Raw genomic sequence first — 25,349 nt, forward strand, 5'->3', positions numbered from 1 at the left:
TGGCTGAAGACGTGCATGTGGTAGATCGGTTGCTAAAGTCTCCCTTTGGTACTTTAGAATAAAAGTTTGTATAAAATCCGAAGGTAGACCTTAGCCTCAAATAAAATAATTGTAGAGGAAGAAAATACTGGAGAGAAAAGTACTACTGCTAGATCATTTAATTGTCACTGGTATGATAGAGTGGATACGCTGACAGGCAGCGTGACTTCAAACTGCCTGTATTGTTGCCTTGTTTACTTTTCTGTATTTCTGCTAGTACTTGGACAAAATACAGATATAATGATAATTTGGATCGAGCAGTAAAACGACATTCCAAAGCAAAAGACCATGTCAATGCCGAAGTGAAACTGAAGCGGCTAGGACAAATTCACATTGAGCATGTTATAGATGAAGGTGCACAGATTTAAGTAGCAAAACACAACAAAACTGTGACAAGGACGCCAGGAATTATCGTTCAGAGGGCAAGATGAGATGGTGGATTCTTTAAATAAGTGGAACTACCGGGAGCTCAAAGAGGTAGTAGCTTGCTATGATGAATTGCTTGCCCTCACATTGAGCAGTCCAGTGTATTTACAGGAATGTCAAAAACAATTCAGAATGATTTGTTTACTTCTATCTCATTATCTGTGCTTTTTTTGCACGGCAGATAGATGAATCAACTGACACTGTCTGTCACTCTCAGCTTTCTATAACTGTGCGTTATGTGGAAGAATTGGGAAATATATAAGAGCATTCCCTGGGTTTTTTCTTTTTATGTAACCAGTGGGCGAGATGCGCATTTAGTTTTCAAAATCACAACAATGGCAGAGTATGATTTTGAACAGAAACTCTGAAGAGACAAACGTATGATGGAGATGCAGTGATGGCTTCTAAATTAAATGGGCTACAAGCCTAAGCATGAGAAGTGGCTCCAAGTGAACTCTCGAAGATTCTGAATTCACGTTCCTGCTTTTTACGTTCAACCAGGTTTTTTCTGTTACAGACACAGTATTTGATATCATTCAGCAAAAGGCTATGAATGTTGTGTTCTACAAAAACAGAATTGAAAATCTGCTTCGTTCTACAGAGGAGAAAAGGACTGAAGAAGCATTTAATACATTGTACAAAAAAGCAGCCAACTTGACAGAAGACTCAGATGACACACACAGGAGAAAGAGTTGCCGACTGAAAGGTCCAAGACGTGAAGCAGCAATACTGCACAAGGTATTTTTCCATTTTGGAGAATTTAATACTCCAGATTCATCATCAATATGTAAGCCTGGCTAAGTTGCAATTCCTTGAGCTACTGAATCGGAATATGGTCGATTTTTTGACACAGAACATTTCAAAACAGAGCTGCAAGTTTTCTATTCAGACACTGAGTTGCAAGGTGACAGTGGCATAATTTCAGATTTCCTGCTGTACTTCAAGGGCAGTGGTCTTGACAAAGCTATGCACCAGCTGTGCAAGCTGATGTGTTTAATAGCAACAATCAGAGCAACGTCTACCGGTGTGGAAAGAAGCTTCTCCTGTCTCAAAAAGCTAAAGAAACACAATGGCACAAGAACGCCTTAAAAACCTGGCAATTCTATTCATTGAAAAGGGAATTGTGAAGGCTCTTTCACAACCCAGAAAAAGAACAGAGCAGATTTTATCAAGTGTGCCTCCTCTGGCTCCGAATTCACCAGCCACCATTGGGTTCCACCTACCACTTCCATTTTTTTATAAAAATCAGAATCAGCCTATCATAGTGGTAGCAGGGATGAACTAATTAAATTGGAACCATCCCGGAGATCACTGACAGAGCCCGGAGACCCTGAGTGTCCGGGAAAAATCCAGAGGCTAGGCAAGTATGGCTCACCTTACAAGCGTGAACACCCTCACTGCCCTTATGAAAAATGCTTTCTTGTTAAAAAAATATTGACGGTACTGCTTTGCGTCTTAAAGAACAATATGGAAGTTTGTATTTTTTCTTTATTGGTTTGCATATGTACCTGCATACCAGTTTTGTGAACCCCTGGTTATATATTATACATTGGTTCCCCTACCATTCTACAGGCCCAGTGCCCTGCCGGGTCAAAAAAGGCAGCCGCCGGGCCTACAAAAGTCATAATTGCACATGTGAAGTTAGTTTTCAGGTTTGTTTTATTGGAAAAGGCTCTGCAAGGCTCCTGCGCCGCCTCACCTCCCCACAAGCACCATAGGCCCAATTGGAATAGTTACACTTAACTACTATAATATGTATATAGTGCACATGGGTTCCGTTTCATGAATCCATGAAAATAGGCCAGTGTGCCAAAAAGCTGAAAATTAATTTATAAACCATTTTTTAAAAACGGAACTACAAACTAATCCTAACTTTCCCGCCGCACATCATATTTCTTGTACAGTTAGTTTCTGAGGCTGCATACCGAAGTGCTGTGTTGGTCGTACTCGTTCCTGCGACATGGAAAAAAAAAACGTTCTGCCTTGTTTGGTGTCAGTTTGTTGTGAATTCAACATTTTGTTTACATCATATCCAGTCTCACAGTAAAATTTCCCGATGGATACCCAGATACACAATCGAATTGTCTAACTTTTGGATTTGGGATCTGACGTGCAGGTCAAAAATGCTATTCCTGCTAATCCTTTCCAGGACTCGTTGGTATCACTCAGCAAGACTGGCGACGACATGGGAGAGGCTACACAAGCGACAACGCTCTGAGAAGGATTGTTATTATTTTGTATTATGAATATTGTTTTAATAGTGTTTATTATTAGGATTAGGTATGGGAATTTCGAATAGTTTCCTATTTGAATACACAAACTCTGGTCCCTTACGCTAGAATAAAAAGCAAATGCGTGTGCTGGCCAGTAAAGTTTAGCCGGGTTCACAAAGTGTACAAGCAATGTCCAAGATGAGATTTCTTCATTCAATACCCCATTTCCTTAGGCACAAGTTTTTCCTTTTGTTTACTGAATTAAAATACAGAACTCAATGAGCAGCAGCGTCACAGCGCACATCTCTTCCAATTAAAGCCACAGTAGCATAATATTGCGCAAACCACCAAATAATAATTTTTGCTGTAGTGTATTCAGAATAAAATAACACCTATCCCATAGCAACCTAAATATTCTACATCAGTTTAATTCTAACAAGTAATATTTATAAAATAATCTTAATAGTGTAAATATTGTAATCTCGCCAAAACAATAGGAAACACATTCCAACAATAGTTTAACATTAATAATTACAACTAGCCATCAAGTACTGACATCAGTTGAATCTAAGTCATATTACTTTATTTATTTAATAACCGGTAAATAATTCAAAACAAGGATAACTGGTTGTATTTGTACTGGTCAGTGCAAATGTTGATGCTACTCCATCCATTCACAGAAAGTCAACAGTAGACGTTTTACATTGAACTGCAGTCCAGAGTTAAAAAGTATCTCCTTTGCAAGTACCTTGCTTTTTCTTATTAGTCACTGTGTTGCTCTGCTTAATATTTAGTATTTATTCATCATAACATTAAATTACCTTTCTAATTTCGATGTTACCTAAGTCTGGATTACTTCTTTTAGCACTTGCTATATACACTATTTTATTTCAGTTCACACATTCAAAGTTCGAAGGTGCCATGCTCCCAAAAGCTGTTTTACGACTGGCTAGCAACAGCTGCAGAAGCTGCTGTTTACAGTCAATACAGCAGAACTCATGAAGGGATCTTAACATTAGCTAAAAACAAGGTAATAAGACTGGCAACATTTTCAAACAGAATACGATTACTGTAGAATGTTGCTATTACAAGCATTGCATAATTAATTAGGGTCCTTACGTTTATGCAAATAACTGGTTTAAGACATAATACATGTTAAGCGTCAGCATTAAAAAATAAAATAAAGATGTGTTTGCTTCTACTAGTAGCTAATGTATAAGGATTTTTTTGTGTACACGAATATGTAATATGCTTTTCGAACAGTTTTTTATTTTTATTTTCGTGTATTTGACTACACTGACCCATCCCTAATTAGGATTATTATAATTCCGTTTTAGCGTTGCTGTGACCATATGGTAACAGCTTGGTTGCAGGTTTGCTTGTGAAAAGAGTATCATTTGTACACATACATTTTCAAAACTTTAATATAGTATTTTCATTTTCCGACAAGCACATAAATGTGTGCATGTTTAATGGCTGAAGTAACATATTGAAAGCCACTTTCTTTTTAGATGTGGGCTCTCTTTGGTTACCATACACAGTTAGACACATACCGAAAATAAAAACCATCATGAAAAAATATATAAATATATTGGGCCAAATAAAATTGCATCCGGGCCAGTAAAAACACTAGCTCAGTGGCCAAAGGGACCAGTTAAAAATCTAAATATAGAGCCATGGAATGGGTAAAGGACCCCAGGTATAGCCCCTGGCTATACAACACTGATCATGGTATGTTTCCAACCTTTAAATAATAAATAATAGGTTGACTGATTTGTAACTCTAAAGGAAATAATTTGCTTAACTAACGGTTATACAAAGTAAATATCGTAAATTACCAATGAAGAAGTATAATGCTGTTAATAATCCATACGGGAGAGTATTTTCATTTATTTTGACACTTCCTCCAATTATCAATTTTCAGTTTGCTTGTATGAATTAAGATTTGTGTGTTGATGTGTCAATGTAAGGCAAATCAAACTTGTTAAATATCAAAGATGTGAGTGTTTGTTTGAAACACAGCCTTGAGGTTTACTGACTTCCAGTTTCCGAATATGATTATCAGAAGACCATGGCTGTTTTTTTCTCCAAGTCACGAAAAATAAGCTGCACAGACGACACCTGCACTTTGTGCAAAAAATAACAGCAAACTTACTTCCCACCCCCGGACCAATCTGATTTTCTAGGGGAAACACTCACGTCAATTGAAGGAATATAATTCATATTACATTAATATTAAAGATGATTTAGTGCATGACATTATTTCTATTCCCATCATGAAAAGATGCTTAGTTAAGAAACTTTATGCCTTGCAACAAGCCTTTTATATTAGGTATTGTGTGTAATGCTTGAGTACAGCAGGGTGTGATACAATGGCCCTTTTCATACCAGGAATTAAAACAGTACAAAGATTATATTCTAAATGCCTACTTATTCTCTTCATTGTGGTGATTTCCCCCTGCCTCATCCTGTCGACCTTTGCAGTAAACGCCATTATGACCTAGGTCAACAGGGTTGCTGTTTATACCCCTAGGTAATGCATGCCAATGCATCTGTCCACTCTTTTCAATACTGCCACTATTAAACACAGTAAACATCACCCGGATACCTGTAGGTTCGCCACTAGGTCAATAAAGCTCTTACGTATTACAATATGTTTATGGTTTTTGTTTTAGCCCTTTTGCAACTTCAAGAAAGATTACCCTAGAATAACTAATTGAATCATTTATATGAATTCATGGGTATTTTATTTTGCCTTAACCATCTCTAATTGTCAGAAATAATAAAACAGGCACATAGCATTTAAAATTGTGTCATATTATTATGGTAAATTATATAAAAGTGTTTTCTATATTTATTTATTTATTTATTTATTTTACTTTATTATTATCATTTTTTTTTTTTGCAGGGCTGTTTCAGAATAAAGCCATTAAACTTCATATTCACAACACTCTGAATCTGACCCCAAGCCAAACAAAGCTGTGTATATTTAAGCAGTAGATCTTTAAGAGACTTTGGAATTTATAAAGGTCTATATGCATTCCACTATCCTAACTTTGCTATACTGTATGCTCTGTAATATAAAATATTCTTGCCTTTTTTTTTATTGATTCAACTTTACAATAACATTTCCAGATCTCAGCAGCACAGTGGCCATGGAACTTTCTTTCACCTCTGGAAACCTTAGTTTGACATCAGGCCAGGTCAAAAGTTAAATGATGGTGGTGGTCTCAGCTTAATCCCAAGAGGACTGTTGTCCACAACATACAAAACATCATAGAATGTGGAATAATGTCATACAATTCTAGGGTTTTAATCATCAAACCGAACTAGTGTGGGGGCTAAACTACTCATCTTCTATCGCAGAGTGCAATACGCAAAGGTCAAGACAAACTGGCAAAACACTGTGGAAGAAACCTCAGTATATTTGTAGGAGGTCTATAAATGACACAGGGCTTCAGATTAAATTGCTGTATCTTGGCTTCCTAAAGCACTAAGTCCATCATAAAAGTGTATCTGTATTTCTACATCTGTGTATTTACATGCAGAGCTATCTATATCTATATTTATATAAAAAGATAGAACTTTTAGATTATAATTAAGGCTAGGATTTTGTCATGGTCATGGAAATTGTGAATTTGAAAAAAAAAGTCTTAGAAATGGATGTAAAAACACTTTTGATTAGAAGTTTTCTTTATTTCCTTTAAAAAATGCAGTATGCCATGCACTGAAAATACAAACCTGCGAGTATCTGTAAATTATTTGGCTGTGAATAAGACAGAACAAAACAAAAAAAATTGTGAGAGCAGTTTTCTGTAAAGACAGAAGAACAAATGGATCGGAGAACAGAAGTTTACCAACTTAGAGGTTTTCTTTACAACATGCTGTTTGTTTCAGATTCGTGGAAAACTGTATTAAAGCCTGGTTCATACAGCACTTCTGTTGCAGATGAATGTGATACGTCAGGAGCAGACAGCTAGCTGTGCAGCTTCACTATTTGCTGTATGGTACACATCGTGTCGCAGCCCTTCTGACTGCGCAAAGTGGTTGCAGATGTTGTTCATACTTTAAAAACAGACTGCATTCGCGAAATTGGATACATTTACACTTAAGTAGATGTACCGAGTTTGTACCTCTACAACAAGATTTTAAAAAATCAAAAGCAAAGTCATTGGTACATCCGTTCTCTTAACCAACACACAACCCAAAAGCGCGAACTTCAAACATTATTCACCTTTGAATGTAAACATCAATCTCTCTTTCTTACTTTCACCTGAAGAAGAGACCTCTGAGTTCTTGAAACCTTATGATTAATTATTGTTTAATTAGTCAAATAAAAGGTATCACATCTCCTTCTCTTTATCTATCATCTCTGGACTAACACGGCTACCGTTTCATCTACCAAACATTATTCAGAGAGAAGCGATTATGTGACTGTGAGAGATATTTTAGAAAGACAGATGAAAGGTTTGACGATATGTTAAGGCTGTACGCCTTTTCTAAAAAGACGCATGTTACAAGGACTGTAGATTACATAATTCAGACTTTTCTCACAGGGTTGGAGACCCTCGACTACGACTAGAAATTATGTCAGAGTCTGAAGTACTGTAAGTTTTGTACTCTAAAGTAACATTTTATCTGGTCAATAGTATTATTATTGGATTTAGTGTACTATTTAAAAGCTCTTTTGTATGTTGATGTACTAAAACTATATTATTTTGTGAACTTTCTGCAAATTCTTGGTTTTTTGCGGCATCTTGTCTGTGAAATGTATTAAAAACGACTGTGCCAAAATCGTAGCCTTAATTACACCGTGTAATTTTGTTCCTGGGTAGTAAGTGTTATTTCCTAATTGCTTATGTCTCAAAAGTATAGAAAATGGCTATTATTCCCCACAAACTTTGCTTTTGTGACCAGGACAGTGATATTTCAAAATATCACTATTTCCAATGGGAAAACAGGCAAATGTGTGTCTTTTCGTTCACATAAAGTCAGAAAAAAACAACATATGAATCCAAATTAACACAGATTTATACTAAAGTAATACAAAAATGACTACAAAAGATTTAGAAGTGAGTAGTTTTTTGAGATTTACGATTATACTGTATTTACTTTAGTATAAATAAAAAATTGTGTTACATAGTGTTATAATACAAACCATAGAAGTAGGACAAAACTCTTATAATATATACCATTGTGTGTTGTTTACACTGCCTAAAGGAGTGTGGCTTTGGAAAACAAATATTATGTGTAGACATGTAAAAACACAAAAAACAATGTGCTTGTAATTGAGAGAGAAAGAGAGAAAGAGAGACTGCGAGACAGGGAGAATCTAGAGAAAACACTTACCCAAGTTCACTATCGTGTCTCTGGAGTAATAACTTCAGCTGTTTAAGCTGGGCCTGACAGAGTGCCAGGAAACTCCCTGGTGGTGGTCTGTTGCTTCTGTCTGGGAGAGAAGGTCCCGTAGAAATGATACACTTTCCATTAAGCTTCTTTAGGCCAGGCAAAACCTCTAGTAAAGAAGATCTTAAGAAATTTAAGAGCAACAGTTTAGGAGTTTGTTTCACATATTTTATGTTCAATTTCAATATCCTGTGAAAAGTGCAAGAGTTTTTTGTCCTTCTCATACTGTGCTTCATTCTGTCAATACATTTTTATTAAATTGATATAGCAAAATATGAATATCGTATTTTTTACAAAGATAACAAAACAGAAAGGGTACCCACTTTGATACTCTCAATGTGTTAACAACTACCTTGTAACCATTTTCTTTAATATTTTAACCAAAAGTTGTTTTAAACTTCAGTAACATTAATGTTACCATGGATCGTTATTGCTGTGTTACCTGTTTGATAATGTGGACAATAATCCTTAAACTATCAGTGCACAAGAGCAGCCATTTTGAAAAGAGCTTTGAAACGGACTTTAAAGTTGTAAGTGTAAAAAGTTGTCAGGATGTTAACAATGAAAAGAAAAATTACACATATGGCATTTAAACAGTTGTAGCAACATGTGGGCGCGTGTAATATTTTTTGACCCCGCTACTTACGTTAAGAACTTTGTAAACTAATATATGGGCAGTGTTGTGATGCACTGCTGTTATGGACTCTGTCTCCCTATTTAAACCCCAAGTCATGCCCTTGTTCTCTGTCTTGCGTTTTCATTTCCACCATCCTCCTCCACTACGCTTTCCTCCTCTCTATGCCGGGCAAACTCTGCAATGGTCTCCCTCTGGGGATTAGTGAAGCGCACTTCACAACCTTAAAGGCCCAGCCACGTTGGCCTGCTCTCCGCGAGCCAGAGGGGACCCCCGGCCAGATCTATCCTCTCTCTTTCGTTTTCCCATTCGCCCACCTCTAGGTTCCCCTTGGAGGCCGATCAGTTCGATCTTACTTCCGCGAGGGCTGCTCTCCACGAGCCAAGGGAAATCCTTGTACTCATCCCTAACTCACAAAAGCACTTCTCTCCTATTATCAATTCCCAAAGTTAGTGCTCCACGCATCCCTTGCTCCTGTCCCGTGAATGTATATTATCATGTTTATTAGCTGGTTGTTAATAGTTAAATCAGCAGCCCTTAAAATAAAGCTTGACCACATTTGTATTAAACCAGTGATTATTTGATCTCTGTCTTTTCAGTTTATAGCCATAATGCATTCTTTCCAGCAGATCAGAGTAATACTTTTTATTTTGTTTTGTTTTTTAACACAGAATGACTTGGACCATTCATATCTCGGTTTGGACATTATACTGAATGAGGTTTTATGACCATGGGGAGCCAATCAAACTAGGCTGCATATTGAAATCAGTGCAGTGTTTCTTCTCATTAGGTCCAACAATAACAGTCTAGAACAGTTCCATTAATATCAAATGTTATTTCATCAATAAAAACTTACTTTGAAAAAAAAAACACTTTAATTTATATGTGAAAAGTCATATGACCTCATATGACAGCAACATTGCATCAGAGGTGAATGTCAAGATTACCGACACACTTATTCTACACTGCTTATATAACCCAACAAATATGAATGTAATACCACAAAGCATCTTAGATGTAAGGGTTTGACAGAGTGGCAGCTTTGCAGAATTAATACCACAAAAGGGTTCACTTGTAATGGATAATACCTGTTGTTTACTGTTTGGCCTATCATCTGAAAGCCAAAATGTCAGATGACCATAATATGGCAGCCATATTCAAAGTGAAGGTACAGTTACAGCACATCTTGACCAATGGGTTTCTTTGTTCTTGAAATTCGAAAGAAAAGTCAACATTAACTTGGGAGTTTTCTATCTAACTTTTTTTTGTATGTTGAAATCACTTAAATGTTTTGAAAATAATATACCAAGTTTGACATTTACACCCTTGAGAGTCAAGCAGATTGTTCTCAACACAGAACAAATGTTTTTGTTTTAGGCTGATGCACTCACGGAAGAAGTATGTGATGACATGTTCTTAGATAAAAGGCCAAGGGGGTATCTGGACTTCAGTCGATGCCTGGACTTTAGATTGCCAATCCCTATTTGTTTCTGGAGACTTTAAGCTAAAGTGATTACATCTGAGCAGCAATTGGTGGCTTTGACATGAGAGGAAAAACAGCCATAGGATATTATGAAATATACCCCATGGGGTAAGAAGATGTTTTCTGATGGACTCTGAAGCCTGTGCTCAACACCCCACCAGACCAGGGTTATTGATTCAAAGGGGGTGGAATGATGCTTCCATTGAAACCAGGTATTTAATAAGCAAAAACGGTCTATCAGTTCCATTTTTATAAATCTGTTTTATTCAGCTAAAGAGACAAAAAAAATGTTGAACTACTAATTTTGCAAGTATAATGCAATTAAAAATAAATAAATAAATAAATACAGAAAACATGAAAAGTCAAAACCAAAAAACCAAACTGAAACCTAACAATTTAACACTACACTGAACATCTACTGCTTCCTACAAGACAATTAGAAAAAGATGTAATACTTAATAGCTGAAATCAAGTTAAAAACATATCATGGATTTGAAGTGCTGAAAGCTGTAGATCTCATTTTAATAATAATGGTGCTTCACAGCACTGTTTCAGATAAAATAAAACAAAAAAATATATAAATAGTGTTGGTGATGGCCTTGGTGTACGGTAGTGCAAGAATGATTAATAAAAATGTGCCATTAACAGTTCATTAATTCAGGATGGAAGCATCTCAGATCAGAGTGTTCTTAGTTGTATTTTTTTTTAGCTCTGTCTTTCCTCAAGAAAGACTAAACCTATATTTAATTTAGTGAAAACTTCCTTGCAAACACCATTGTTAAAGAGGTTAAATTAATAATTCCTTTCCATGAGCTCAGACTGCTCTTAGAATATATTTCTTTCCAATATTCCTTAGTACTTTAATTTAACTGGTGTTATCACTGGCCAGAGATGAAAGTTTTGGACAAATCGGAAATACTAGAGCTAACTCCATTGTTGGCATTAAGGGTTATGCAAAGTTCACGGGAACATTTGGACGAAGTTACAGTAAACTGCAGAACCTGCAAAATCTCTACGTTAAAGCAACAAGTCTTTCAGATTGTTTTCACGTCTTAATATTAGCCAAGTTGCCTTGAAAGGGTTAGTAGGTAATTTAAAGCAGTAACAGGGTGGAAAAACCACTAACAGTATGGTAACATCTAACCTTCCCTGTGGGGATAGATACTGTCAGAATACTAAATTCACTAAAGCAAAGAGCAGAAACAGTTTATATACGATAAACGTTGGTAAAACAACTCACTATTTTTTATTTTCTTACCAAAAATAATCATTTAGAAATCATATCTAGTTTGTATAGTTTTTATACTTGTTGTCTGTCCCGTCTCCGTTCCGCTCTGAATGGCTGGGGGTCACTGTCAGTCATCTCATTGGTCTATTAGTACTGTAGTTTCACCCTGTTCTGCCAGATCTCGTTGACTGAAGCAGCGCTAGAATGCTGTCATTTGCCAGCTACAGCGCCTGTCATTCAAAGCGCCTACCTTGAAATTAGTGGGTTAAGGTGTAGGAAAGTATTTGCTATAGGTATACAGTGACAGTTACTAGTTTGATTTGAAAATGGGGCACAAAAGAAAAACACTTAATCAATGTACACAATACCCTGCCTATGGCTGAAATCTCCGCGGCAGGACAAAGCAGGTCCATCTGCCGGCTGTGCTAAAGCAGGAGAGGGGGAGCTCAGACTCAGAATAAGTGCAAGTTAGTTCTGTTCAACTATTTAATGTATTGTTCTGTGCATATTATTTTTACTCGGAAATTTATGCTATACATAAACTTTTATATGCTGCATTTACTACGGTTTATTTGAGACAATTTTTAAATATATAGCTCAGCTGTGACCAAACATTATTTCAATTAGGATGTTAAGAATCATGGTTTTGTTTCATGCTAAATATGATAAAGGGGTTTAGTTAAATTAGATGTTTTTCAATGCCATAAAAAGTATGTTTTTTTTTTGTTTTTTTTTTGTTTTTTTTTTTTAAGTATAAAGGTTGATTTCACACATTCGCTGCTTGAATTGAAAAATAAAGATAAAAAAACTCAGTAAATTATTTGTAAAATAAATGTCGATTTGTCGATTTGACAAAAAAAAAAAAAAAACTAATAGTAGCAAGCCTAGTTATAACCAGCGATAAAATAATAATTAAACAAAAGTTTTATTAATTGTCTTTTACAGAAATAAACCAAACATTTGACTGAAGCCTTAATTATTACAACCAATCAGAGGCCATCACTCACTATGAACAACTGTCTAATTCCCTTAGAATCTATGCTACGGAACGTCCATACCAAGTTCTATCACAATTCTGTTATTTTGCTTGTACAGTAATCCGCTGTGTATGCCGCCAATATATATCCACTCCAACAGTTTATCCACCATGATCAAGCTCTTCAGCAACGTTAGTTTATTATTGAACAGAGAAGATTAGTTCATAGATTTTAGATCCTAGTTTTCGTTCACTGTGTTGTATGTGGTCTGTGTGCTACCATTGCTTGTAATGTCACGTAAGATATTCAGTGTGTTGATCTGTAAATAAAGCCTGTCCGCCTGCAGGGCGTATCAACTTCAACCTCTATCTCAATCGCCTGCCTGTCACTCAGCAGTGAATGCAAGCAGCCACATGGCAGACAGCTACTTTGTCTCAAGCACTATTACCCTGTGTCTTTCTAAACAGGGGATTTAGGGGAGCTCTCTAATAAAAGTTGACTCTCAAAACAATAATTGTGTGAATATAGTAATTGTTACAGCTGTGTATAATGATGTTTAAAACAGGATTAATTTATCAAATGTTTTACATATCCACCCTTACCCTGGTCCCACCGCAGTCTGATACGCGACAGAGTACTGTATTGCCAAAAGATTAGCATGGCACATACAGTACATACACCCCAACTTTATTTTTGTTGCCAGGGATATTTATTCCCATGTGCTAAATAGAAAAATACAGCTGATGCTGAAATTAGTAGTGAATGTTTATTTCTGTTTTTCATTGCACATACTATTAATGATACAATGATATTGATTTGTAATGGTTTTCAGTTGTTTAATATTAACTATTTTACTAGTCTATACCATCTAATACACAGTTCCCCATGGTACTTTCAGAGTTGTAATGTTCAAGTAATAAATATGCCATACTAGATATTATTTAACATTATCCAAACTAAACATGCCAGTTTTACGTAGTATCTCAGAGCAGTTTGTTTTTACTTGAAAGTAATCCAAGTTTAGAGAAAGGTGTAAAATTGATAACATAAACAACCAGAAATAGAAATGAAAGCACTGCATTTTAAAAAACAAAATGTTTGCAAATGTAGAAAGGATAGCAATTTCTAGGATTTTTTTTGTTTTCATGCAATCTGGAAATCAAGCACATTTTAGTCTTTGTTGTTTAGACAGCAATAAAATTAGCCATAAGGAAAAGTTTAGTATTGAAATGGTTTATATGCCCTCTTGTGGCAAGAACATGATTTACAATACTTATAGCCTGAGTGTGGTTTGTAGCATATAAAAAATCTTGCAAACTATGTTGTTGCCTTAATCTGTCTGCAATTGTAAATATCGGTGTTTTAAAATGGTGTGCATTGTAAGCCAAATGCAATTAAGTATATATATATATATATATATATATATATATATATATATATATATATATATATATATATATATATGTGTGTGTGTGTGTGTGTGTGTATATATATATATATATATATATATATATATATATATATATATATATATATATATATATATATATATATATATATACACAGTGCCTTGCAAAAGTATTCAGACCCCTGACCAATTCTCTCATATTACTGAATTACAAATGGTATATTGGAATTTCGTTCTGTTCGATATATTTTTTTAAAACCCTAAAACTCAAAATCAATTATTATAAGGTGACATTGGTTTTATGTTGGGAAATATTTTTAAGAAAAATAAAAAACTGAAATATCTTGCTTGCATAAGTATTCAACCCCCACATATAAATATTTGGTAGAGCCACCTTTCGCTGCAATAACAGCTTTATGTCTTTTGGGGTAAGTATGTACCAGCTTTGCACACAGTGTCAGAGCGATTTTGGCCCATTCTTCTTGGCAGATTTGCTCCAGGTTGTTCAGGTTGGTTGGACGACGCTTGAGGACCGCAATTTTCAAATAGTGCCACAGATTCTCAGTGGGACTGAGATCAGGACTTTGACTGGGCCACTGTGGGACATTCACCTTTTTGTTCTTGAGCCACTCCAATGTTGCTTTAGCCTTGCGCTTGGGATCATTGTCCTGCTGAAAGGTGAATTTCCTCCCAAGCTTCAGTTTTTGAGCGGACTGAAGCAGATTCTCTTGCAGTATTTTCCTGTATTTTGCTCCATCCATTCTTCCTCCAATTGTCCCTGCTGATGAGAAGCATCCCCACAGCATGATGCTGCCACCACCATACTTCACTGTAAGGATGGTGTGTCTTGAGGCATGGGGGGTGTTAGATTTGCGCCACACATAGCGATTTGAATTTTGGCCAAAAAGCTCTATCTTGGTCTCATCTGATCACAAAACCTTTTCTCACATCGCAGCTGGGTCACTCTCATGCTTTCTGGCAAACTCCAGACGTGCTTTCAGATGGTACTTTTTGAGTAACGGATTCTTTCTTGACACCCTCCCATACAGGCCAGTGTTATGCAGAGCTCTTGATATGATTGACCGGCGCACCATTACTCCACTCCCAGCCACTGAACTATGTAGCTCCTTCAAAGTCATTGTTGGCCTCTCTGTGGCTTCTCTCACAAGTATCCTTCTTGTTTGAGCGCTGAGTTTTGAGGGACGACCTTTTCTTGGCAGTGCCTGGGTGGTGTGATGCAGCTTCCACTTCCTGATTGTTGATCTAGCTGTGATCACTGGGATATCCAAACACTTGGATATTATTTTGTACCCTTTCCCAAATCTATGCATTTGTATTACTTTATCTCTAACTTCTGTAGAATGCTGTTCAGTCTTCATTTTCCTTCAGATTCACAGCCTTACCAATGACCCTTCAAAAGTGGGGTTTTTAACCAGAAAATGTGACAGCTTTAATGGTTCACAGGTTAAGGTCAATGGTAAGGTAATTGGGTCCTCGTTAGGGCATTTCTTTCATCGGTGCAAACTGGGAGCTTCCACAGCACAGGGGTTGAATATTTCCCAACATAAAACCAATGTCACCTTACAATAATTGATTCTGAGTTTCAGTATTTAAAAATAAAATACCAAACAGAACGAAATTTCAATGTACCATTTGTAATTCGGTAATATGATAGAATTGGTCAGGGGTCTAAATACTTTTGCAAGCCACTGTATAGGTGTGTGTGTGTGTGTGTGTGTGTGTGTGTGTGTGTGTGTGTGTGTGTGTGTGTGTGTATATATATATATAAATATAAAACACAGCCCAGGCATTTTGTGTTCCACGGTTCCACGCCACTAGCCAGCAGGGGGAGATGCACGGATGCCCGCCTGTCTGGATCCACCAATCCTAAACATGCTTCCAGGCCCTGACTTCATCCGGGGCTGGGGTTCAGCTATTGCTTGCCCAAGGTAGGTGGGCAATGGAAAAGGGCGTTATAAATGGGGGTGCATCTGCTGGCGCGAGTTGGTAGTCAAGACAGAACAGTTGTGAGAGAGTGAGAGTGAGAGTCGGAGATATTCTGGAGTTAGACAGAGAGACAGGTTTTATTATTTTATTTTGGGCATGGTCTGCGGCTAATGATCCTTTAATTTCATTTTATTGTGCTAAATAAACCGCTTGATTCAAACTATACTGCCTGTGTGGAGCCTGCTTTTATTTCACATGCAATGCTACAATATATACAGTCAATTCTCTTTAAAACGAACTCAGATTAGACACATTACCTGATAGTATGAATTTTCTATAAGGTACTGCCAAATTTAGCAGTTGCTTATTGCAAATTACTTCTTACAATAAGAATTCACTTAACACACATTTCCTGTTAGTGTGAATTATTTTGGAGCCCTCCCAAGAAAAATACTAAATGTCCTAATTCGAACTGCTGAGTGTAAAGGACATTGGAAAATATAGTAACTTGGTTTAAAATTTCCAATGATCATAATGGGACATGCATATTTGAAGTGCAGTTCATTTGCAATATATAATGTTTTGTTCACTTACAGAAGTACTTTTAAATGTATATTGCTTTTAATTGTTCTTTAAATTAAATCAAATTTCAGTGTTACTGTGACGTCAATACAAATTAACGTATGCATTTGGCTTTAGACTCCTGACAATAAGAATTACTGATGACATCCATAGTTACAATGATCAAAAATAGGACTGCATATATATAAACCAATTCTTACCATGTTAAAAAAAAATAACAGTATCAGATATCCAGAACAACACTTTAAATGTCAGAAGACTAACGTTTAAAAACTGTTTAAAGAAATGTGATGGTGAATCAGGTTTGTATCATCTTTACACTGTGTGTCCAAACAAATCTGAAATACAAAACGATCTGTATTTTAAGTGCTGGTCCCTTAAAATGTGTATTAAAGGGTACATAAGAACCTTTTTATTTTATTGTGTTACATGTTCCCATATGTTGCTACAACTGTTTACGTAAGGTGTGTGTATTGCTGTAATTTTCTTATTTATTTTTTTTTTTTTACATTTTGACCACTATTTTAAACTTTTAAATTGCATTCCCTGCTTCAAGATGGCTTCCCATGTCCTTGCATGGAACTCTCAGAACTACATTTCCCATTATCCTCCTGCTCACTGGTAAATCCATCTCAGTTACATATGTGAGCAGGAGGATGATGGGAACTGTAGTTCTGAGCGCTCCATGTGGGTACATGGAAAGCCATCTTGAGGCAGGGAACACATGATAACATGTAACAAAATAAAATAGCTCCTTATGTACCCTTTAACGACAATTGACTGTACATACTAGATTTTTTTTTTTTTTTTATTCGTCTTAGAAAGTAAAATTGGAACATGACTGTAAAAATGTAACTTCATACATATTCACTGTACACACACTTCCTTAACACTGTATAGCACATTACAACATTTCTAAAGTATTTTACCTCCACTCTGCTTCATGCTGAAAGGGGTTTCCAGTGATAGACAGCGCTTTCAGATATTTACATCCTTCAACGCATGGGATAAAACTTGTCAGTTCTGCAATAGATTTTTACAGCTTTAACATTTTACAGGATTGGTTAAAGGAAAACAGTCTATTATATTTTAATTTAAGATAAGGGTTGTTTTAGATTCAGTGGCATATACATATCTCTCTATAGGTTATTGAAACAAAAAGATCATAAACAAATCAACAAGTGGTCCTGAAATATAAAACCAGTAGGATAACATGTAGATGTTTGATTAATGTTAATATAGTACAGCTTGTTCCTAAACTGAAATTTTAAAACATTTTTACTAGATTAATGTAACTTCCAGTAACATTGTAATAGAACATATTTTAGAAGATATAAAACTGTTACCTGAGATGCAGTTGTGGCTAACATTGAGTTTTTCCAAAGATATGAAGTCAGAAAGGGGTGTCAGATGAGTCATGCTGAAAGTATAAATGACAAAGCAGTTAGAAAGTCAAGACTGCAATAAATGTAACCCCACATGATAAATAAACAAATAATATAATACATTTGGTTACCCAATTCTCTACATTTACATGTATGAAATCCATAACAGATCAATTTAGGGCCACAGCTAACATGGGAAATTATTCAACTAACATTATTTGGATTCAAATATTATTTGGTACCAATACTATCATTTCCCAGATCAGATAGTATTTTTTTTGTTCCAATGTATTTCTTATGAATGAGAGTTTAACATTACTGATATTTACAATTTATGATTTCATATATTTTTTTTATCTTTGACACATTTAGATTATTTTCATTTTTTGTGGTTTACCTGTTCTGCGCTACTGAAAGGAGATGAAGGAGAGGTAGCCAGTTAGATGACAAACTCTCCAGTGAGGATATACTGTTGTCATCCAGATACAGCTCCTTTATCAAGACATGATTTACCAACTCAGGAGGCTAGATGAGACAGATATGATAAATTCAGCTTGAACCTCCCTATATAATGGCAATAGGAAATTATACATGGTATTATGGGACATCCATAGTTACAATGATCAAAAATAGGACTGCATATATATATAAACCAATTCTTACCATGTTAAAAAAAAAAATAACAGTATCAGATATCCAGAACAACACTTTAAATGTTAGAAGTGTAACGTTTAAAAACTGTTTAAAGAAATGTAATGGTGAATCAGGTTTGTATCATCTTTACACTGTGTGCCCAAACAAATCTGAAATATAGATCTGTATTTTAAGTTAATAAGCATTTCACTGGATTTGGGCATCAAATACATTACACTATGTAACACAATTTTTGTTCCTGGGTAGTAAGTGTTATTTCCTAATTGCTTATGCCTCAAAAGTATAGCAAATGGCTATTATTCCCCACAAACTTTGCTTTTGTGACCAGGACAGTGATATTTCAAAATATCACTATTTCCAATGGGAAAACGGGCAAATGTGTGTCTTTTCATTCACATAAAGTCAGAAAAAAACAACATATGAATCCGAATTAACATGCATTTATACTAAAGTAATACAAAAATGACTACAAAAGATTTAGAAGTGAGTAGTTTTTCGAGATTTATGATTATACTGTTTGTGGGGAATAATAGGCATTTGCTATACTTTTGAGGCATAAGCAATTGGGAAATAACACTTACTACCCAGGAACAAAAAAAAAAAAAAATTGTTACACGGTGTTATTTAACAAATGTGCTACCTCACTGAGGTTGTTGCCCTGAAGATTTAGTGTCTGGAGCAGAACACAGTTTTCTGTGCCCTCAACACAAGTTAGATGGTTGTAAGCACAATTGAGATACAGAAGAGTAGGTGTTTCTATCAGTCCTTTTGTGCTGATTAAGTGGTTGTGGTCCATCACTAGTCGTTGGAGTTTTTTTAGAGACTCCAAGCCACCTACAGGATTTAAGCAGAAAAAACTCATAACTACTATTAAAATATGCTATTAAAATAGTATCTTTATTTATCTAATAAAGAGTATGATAAGGTCTGCAAAAAAAAAAAAAAAAAATACAAATTTTCACAAAATGCATTCAATAGGGTCAGTTCCACTGATATAAATGTAGGTGGATCTAAATACAACTTCTGTCTAGGCCATTTGTGTACCATGGTTATAAAAAAAATAAAAAAATAAAAAATAAATAACTGAGCATATGATGCAGTTTTATGTAGTTGACTGTATTTAACCACAAGGACTGTCCTTTTGCTAATGATTGAGATTACCCACCATCATGAAACTGAATAGCACAGTAGATTTTTTAAATGTTTATAATTCTGTCTATTAAATATTATTGTGTGACAGGGTGTTGTGATGTAATGATATGATATGCTATTTTGCAATAAATACATGTATAGATAATTAAGAGGTACACAAATAAGAACAAACACTACAATTTTTCACGTAAATTAGTTATACAAATCTTCATCTTTTACATTAAAAGGCTACTGCAACTTATTCATTAAAGTGCTCTTACAACTTTACTTAATGAAATGTCAATACCACCACCTTGTGGACATTCTATTTGCTGTATTTAAAATCAGTACTGTACACTGCATTCTGGAGTAATGTTATGGCCTGACAGAATGACTGGTCTACTACATTTTTGCTATTCCCAACATTACAAATTAAAGGTATATAAGAGGTGAGCCAACAATTAATGTGTCAAACTGTATTGTATTTACACAAAGAAACACATCTTACCAATGCGTGTGATGCTGTTATGTGACAATTCAAGCACTCGAAGATTAGTGGCTCCATCGAGACCATGTATAGAGGTGAGCTGGTTCCGATTCAGGAGAAGGACACAAAGGTCCTCCAAGTCTTGGCAATTTATGAACTGAATTGCATTTTCCTTCAAATGAATAAAAACAGGGTTCATTACAGCACCTTAACAAAGCAATTAATTAATCCCATTTCTATTTTTAATAAACATCTAAACATCAAAATAGATCATTAAAAGTGCCTACGACACCTGTTCCATTTACTTATTTATGACTGGCCTGTATTATATATATATATATATAATACCTCTTGCAATATATTCAAAAGCAGGAATCAAATTAATATTTTACCCGAAAACAGCATCCCTCAAAATGTTATTTTTATTTTTTTTCTCTATCTCTTTTGAAAACCAGTTCATCAGCATTACATTCTAAATCATGCATCCATATGAGATCCATATTTTTGTCTAGAGTATGTGACTACGAATATGACTATCTAATATATTTGGTCAGTACTAAGTTTGTCACCTTCTTATTGCCAGCAAAACAGAATACTGTACTAAACTGGGCTTCACATTGTCTGCACAGTCAGTATATTGACTCGGTGGTCACTCAAGGCACCAGGAGTGTCCACATTGTGGTCTTGAGACCTGCACATTATTATCTTTTATTACATGTAACCTAAAATAGTTTGTCTTAAGTTGAAATTTGGCAGCTACGGTGGAATTTCAATACCAAGGTAATCAGACTAAAAAGCCTTAAATTGAAAGTGCACATCAGAACAGAGGAATCCTTCCTTTTGGAGTGATACATTCAGCTGTCAGGACCTCGACTTTGTCTTAGGGTTTTAATAGACATAGTATTTTAAACTTGAGAAGATAACTGTTACCTGTACATCAATATGTTTGAGTTCTTTGCATCGGTTGATACCATCAAGCGCGGTCAAGCCACATCTTCTGAGAGTCAACGTCTGTAGCTTTGTACACTCAGAGAGAGTGGAGAGATTGCAGCCAGGTAAATCCTCAAGTGTAACTGTTGTGACCTAAAATGTAATTTTACACAATAAAGTAAGCTATACGGTATAGCAAATGTGTTTGCTCTGAATCACAACAAGATGTCTTCAGCTGGTACTGAAAAATAGGAATGGACAGTATAAAAACTGTATGTTTCCATATCTTCAAAATACGCAATAAAAATTAAATCAAGCCAAGGAGATACAAATTGCAGCTAGTGCTGTCATCAGTGTACTAGTATTTAATTACTGGTATATACACTACCTGCTTAAGTGAGTTGCAGATGGCAGACTGAAGGACTAGCTCTGCACTCAAAGCTGGCAGCTGTTCTGATGAAGCTCTTTGTGTTAACTTCCTTTTGACCATTTTTTTCCTCTTGTTCTCAATGGCAAGTTTGGACCAAGGAGTACAAGCCTTCATCCAAGCTAGCCTTTTCTGTTCAATACAATCAGGGAGGCTCATCTGACTTACACAAGAAAACTTGTCTGCAGAGGCACTGTTGTAATATAGATCACAACCTTCCAAAGAGCCAGGTGTTTTTATTAGCGAAATACTACTGTTAGGTGTTAACTGGTTACGTATCTCTTTGGTTCCGTCCAGAGTTGTTTCTGAATTTTGGAACTGTGTGGTATTTCTGTTACTGAATATTTCATTTTTTTCCTGGTTGTATGCTTCTGGTTTTACAGCAGCTTTGTTATCATTGCAATTGGCAGACTCCTCAGATCCAATCAGATTAGCCTCTTTTTCTAAAACTTTTGACACTCTTTCTGTTTGTCCAGTAGATGGACATACTTTTTGTATTAGGCTGTTTTGTTTATAAAACTGAGTGGCATCACTTGTGTTCTTTTCAACTATGCAAACCTGTTCTTTTTCTTTCTCATTTTTCTCCTTTAGGTCGAGTTCCTCTTGTTCCTCAATCTTCTCTTCTTGTTTCTTTCTCTGAAGCTCTTCTATTCTTTCCTTCTCCAAGTCCCCCTTTTTTAGTTCTTCCAGCTGTTTCTTTTTCTGTTCTTCTTTCTGTCTCTCCTCTTCCACCAGCCTGGCTCTTCTTTGTAGTTCTTCCCTTTGTTTTGTCGCTTCTTCCTCCTGCTTTTTCTCCTCTTCGAACTTCAGCTGCCTCTTCCGCTCCAAACGCAGCCGTTCTTCCTCCTTTTTCTTTTCGTATTCAGCACGCCTCCTTTCCTGTTCCTTCCTTTCTTTATTTTCCAGTTCCTCCTTTCTCTTCATTTCTTCCTCTACTTTGAGTTTCTGTTCCTCCAATGTTCTTTTGCGCTTTTCTTCCCTTTCTTTCTGCTCCTTTTCTAGTTTCAGTTGCAGGTCTTTTTCCCTTTTTTTCTCTTCTTTTCTTTGCCTCAGTAAAGAAAGTGTTTTCTTGCGTACCAAGAAACTCCTGATTCTGGCCTGGATTTGCGTTGCTGCCCTGCATCTCAACTCTTCCAGCCTCCTTCTCTCTATGGATTGCCGCTGTTCAAAATCTTGTTTTTCCACTTCCATTTGTTTCTGCAGATTTCTTATAAGTTCCTGTACAGAGAAATATGAATTGTGAGAAACTTACGTTAAAAATAAGCTCTATGGCTCACATCACTAGACCACAGTTTTTGCAAGTAAATACTTAACAATGGTTTGCAGTTACCAAATCCAGTTTAACAGAGTAAGTCACATAAAAGTACATTTGCATGAAAATGGCAAAGTATGCAGTTTACTATGCTGTTCTGGTGCTTATTTTATGTATTTAACAGAAGCCTGGTCCTTTTCTCCATATAACATATATGCTAAAATAACATAACCATATTCATGGAGAGTTATTCCTTATGATCAGTACACATTAAAACATAAAAATGAAATAAGTAAATAGTTAGTTTGAGTGAAGAGCACCAATAATAGGTCAAATAGGTTCAAATTACTTCTTGCAGATTTAATTCCAGTTGTAAAGCTTGCTTTTCCTTTTTTGCTTTCACTTCCAGTTCAGCCTGCTGTTGCTGTAAACACGAAGACAGGTACACACAGATAAATATCATTTAAAATTCTGAATTATAATATTTTACACTCCATAGTGTTAAAGTACTTTAAAACATTTACAAGATTTCATAATTTATATCACTGGAAACCTATAAATGATCATGAGAAAGGAGAACTGTCTAAAGTACTGCAGCTCAGCAGTTCTAGAAATAAAACGTTTAATTAATTAATGAAAATGTTAACCATACAGTTATACTGGCATTCATGAGCACATTTTAAACAAATCCATTGTACATGTCTATGTTTTTCTCTTGAAAACACTTTACAAAGGAAAAACTAAAAATGTACCAGTGTCAACAATGTGTCTTACCAAATTTTCTTCTTCTAGTCTCTTTAACTCCTCCTCAAGCTCTTTCTGCCTTTGTCTCCTTTTCACCTCGTCCTCTCTTTGCTCTTTCACCTGCTGTTCTTTCTTAGTTTTAAGCTCCAAGATCCTCTTCTCTTCCAATTCTTTTGTTTTTTCCTCCCAATCCAGCAGATCCTGCATGCATTTTTTCTCAGTTTCTGAATATTCAGTAGCAATGTTCTCTGAAGGTAAAGTTAATGCAAAAGTGTTATCAGATAACTTCTCAGAGCTGCCATGTCCATTACCAGAACAAGAATAAGGTGTGAGGAGAGGACTTTATATTTTCCTACTATGCATTAACCCAAACTACTTGACTGGCAGCATGTATTGGTATTAACTAGTATGGGATTCCTCTGGATTTCAACCAGGAAACAACTAACCAAGCATTTTTGTTTGACATCATAATGATGAAAGTGTGGTTTACAAAAAGCTTGAGTTTCACAGAATGTGGGGTATCCATGGAAATGAATGCACAATGTGTGACAGTTTAGAAGAAAAAGAAGAAACAGAATTAAGAAAAACAAGTCTGAAATAAAAAAGAAAAAATTAACAAAACCGTCAAAACTCTTCAGGGTTAGAGTTAGGGTTAAAAATAGCTGCAGAAAAACTATGCTGTAATATAGTAATATACAGTGCCTATACAAGGTCTACACCCACTTTCATATTTTTCACCTTTTGTTGTCTTACAGCCTGGAATTAAAATGTTTGTTTGTTTGTTTTTTTTTTTTGTTTTTTTTTAGTTTTCTTTTAAATTTATCTACACATTCTACCCCATTCTACTTCCAATTGAAAAAATATTCTAGAAGTTTGTAGAAAATTAATTAAAAATAAAAACTGAAAGCTTGGTTGGATAAGTGTCCACCCCCCTTATAACAGTAATCCTAAATTAGCTCAGGTGTATCCAATCGCCTTCAAAATCACACACCAAGGTAAGTGGCCTCCACCTGTGATAAATTGTAGTGATTCACATGATTTCAGGATAAATTCAGCAGTTCCTGTAGTGCATTTCCAAACAAAGACTCAACCATACGCACCAAGGTGCTTTCAAAAGAACTCCGGGGCAAAGTTGATGAAAGGCATGGGTATAAAAAAATATCAAAGGCCTTTAATATCCCTTGGAACACGGCCAAGATGACTACTAAGAAGTGGAAGGTGCCTAGATCAGGCCATCCCGCCAAACTGGATGACCGAGCAAGAAGGAGACTGATCAGAGAGGCTACCAAGAGGCTAATGCAACTTTGCAAGAGCTACAAGGCCAAGACTGGTCAAAGTGTGAATGTGATAACAATATCCCAAGCACTCCACAAATCTGGTCTGTATGGTAGGGTGGCAAGAAGGAAGCCGTTACTCAAGAAAGCCCACCTTGAATCCTGTTTGAAGTATGCAAAAAAAAAAACACTCTGCAGATTCTGTAGCCATGTGGCAAAAAGTTATGTAGTCTGACGAAACTAAAATGAAATTTTTTGGCCTAAATGCAAAGCGTCATGTTTGGGGCAAACCCAACACAGCGCATCACTCAAAGAACACCATCCCTACTGTGAAGCACGGTGGTGGCAGCATCATGTTATGGGAATGTTTCTCATTGGCAGGAACTGGGGAACTTGTCAGGACAGAAGGGAAAATGAATGGAGCAAAGTACAGAGAAGTCCTTGAGGAAAACCTGCTGCCCTCTGAAAGAAAGCTGAAACTGGGACAGAAGTTCACCTGTCAGCATGACAACAACCCAAAGGACACAGCCAGAACTACACTGGAGTGGCTAAGGAACAAAAAGGTAAATGTCCTCGAGAGGCCCAGTCAGAGCCCTGACCTAAAGAGAATTTGTGGCATGACTTGAAAATTGCTGTCCATCAACGCTCCCCAAGGAACTTGACAGAACTTGAACAATTTTGTAAAGAAGATTGGTCAAATACTGCCGAATCTAAGTGTGCAA

The 25,349-nt window shown here is 35.9% G+C and overlaps 1 protein-coding gene across 3 annotated transcripts in view; it reads right to left on the bottom strand.

Annotated features, from left to right (window-relative positions):
• The window catches only part of lrriq1 (leucine-rich repeats and IQ motif containing 1), a 63,507-nt gene that overhangs the window by 35,032 nt on the left and 3,126 nt on the right, over positions 1-25,349 (bottom strand). For all 3 annotated transcript variants that reach the window (XM_041255224.1, XM_041255226.1, XM_041255225.1), the window contains exons 6-15: positions 23,384-23,601; positions 22,959-23,033; positions 21,319-22,575; positions 20,931-21,083; positions 20,022-20,172; positions 19,023-19,216; positions 18,126-18,253; positions 17,690-17,763; positions 17,273-17,366; positions 8,028-8,207 (exon numbers count right to left, since the gene is read on the bottom strand). In XM_041255224.1, coding sequence (XP_041111158.1) covers positions 8,028-8,207; positions 17,273-17,366; positions 17,690-17,763; positions 18,126-18,253; positions 19,023-19,216; positions 20,022-20,172; positions 20,931-21,083; positions 21,319-22,575; positions 22,959-23,033; positions 23,384-23,601 — 2,524 coding nt within the window. The remainder of the gene's footprint in view (positions 1-8,027; positions 8,208-17,272; positions 17,367-17,689; positions 17,764-18,125; positions 18,254-19,022; positions 19,217-20,021; positions 20,173-20,930; positions 21,084-21,318; positions 22,576-22,958; positions 23,034-23,383; positions 23,602-25,349) is intronic.

Source organism: Polyodon spathula, chromosome 7 (assembly GCF_017654505.1).
Source record: "Polyodon spathula isolate WHYD16114869_AA chromosome 7, ASM1765450v1, whole genome shotgun sequence".
Classification (NCBI taxonomy): domain Eukaryota; kingdom Metazoa; phylum Chordata; class Actinopteri; order Acipenseriformes; family Polyodontidae; genus Polyodon; species Polyodon spathula.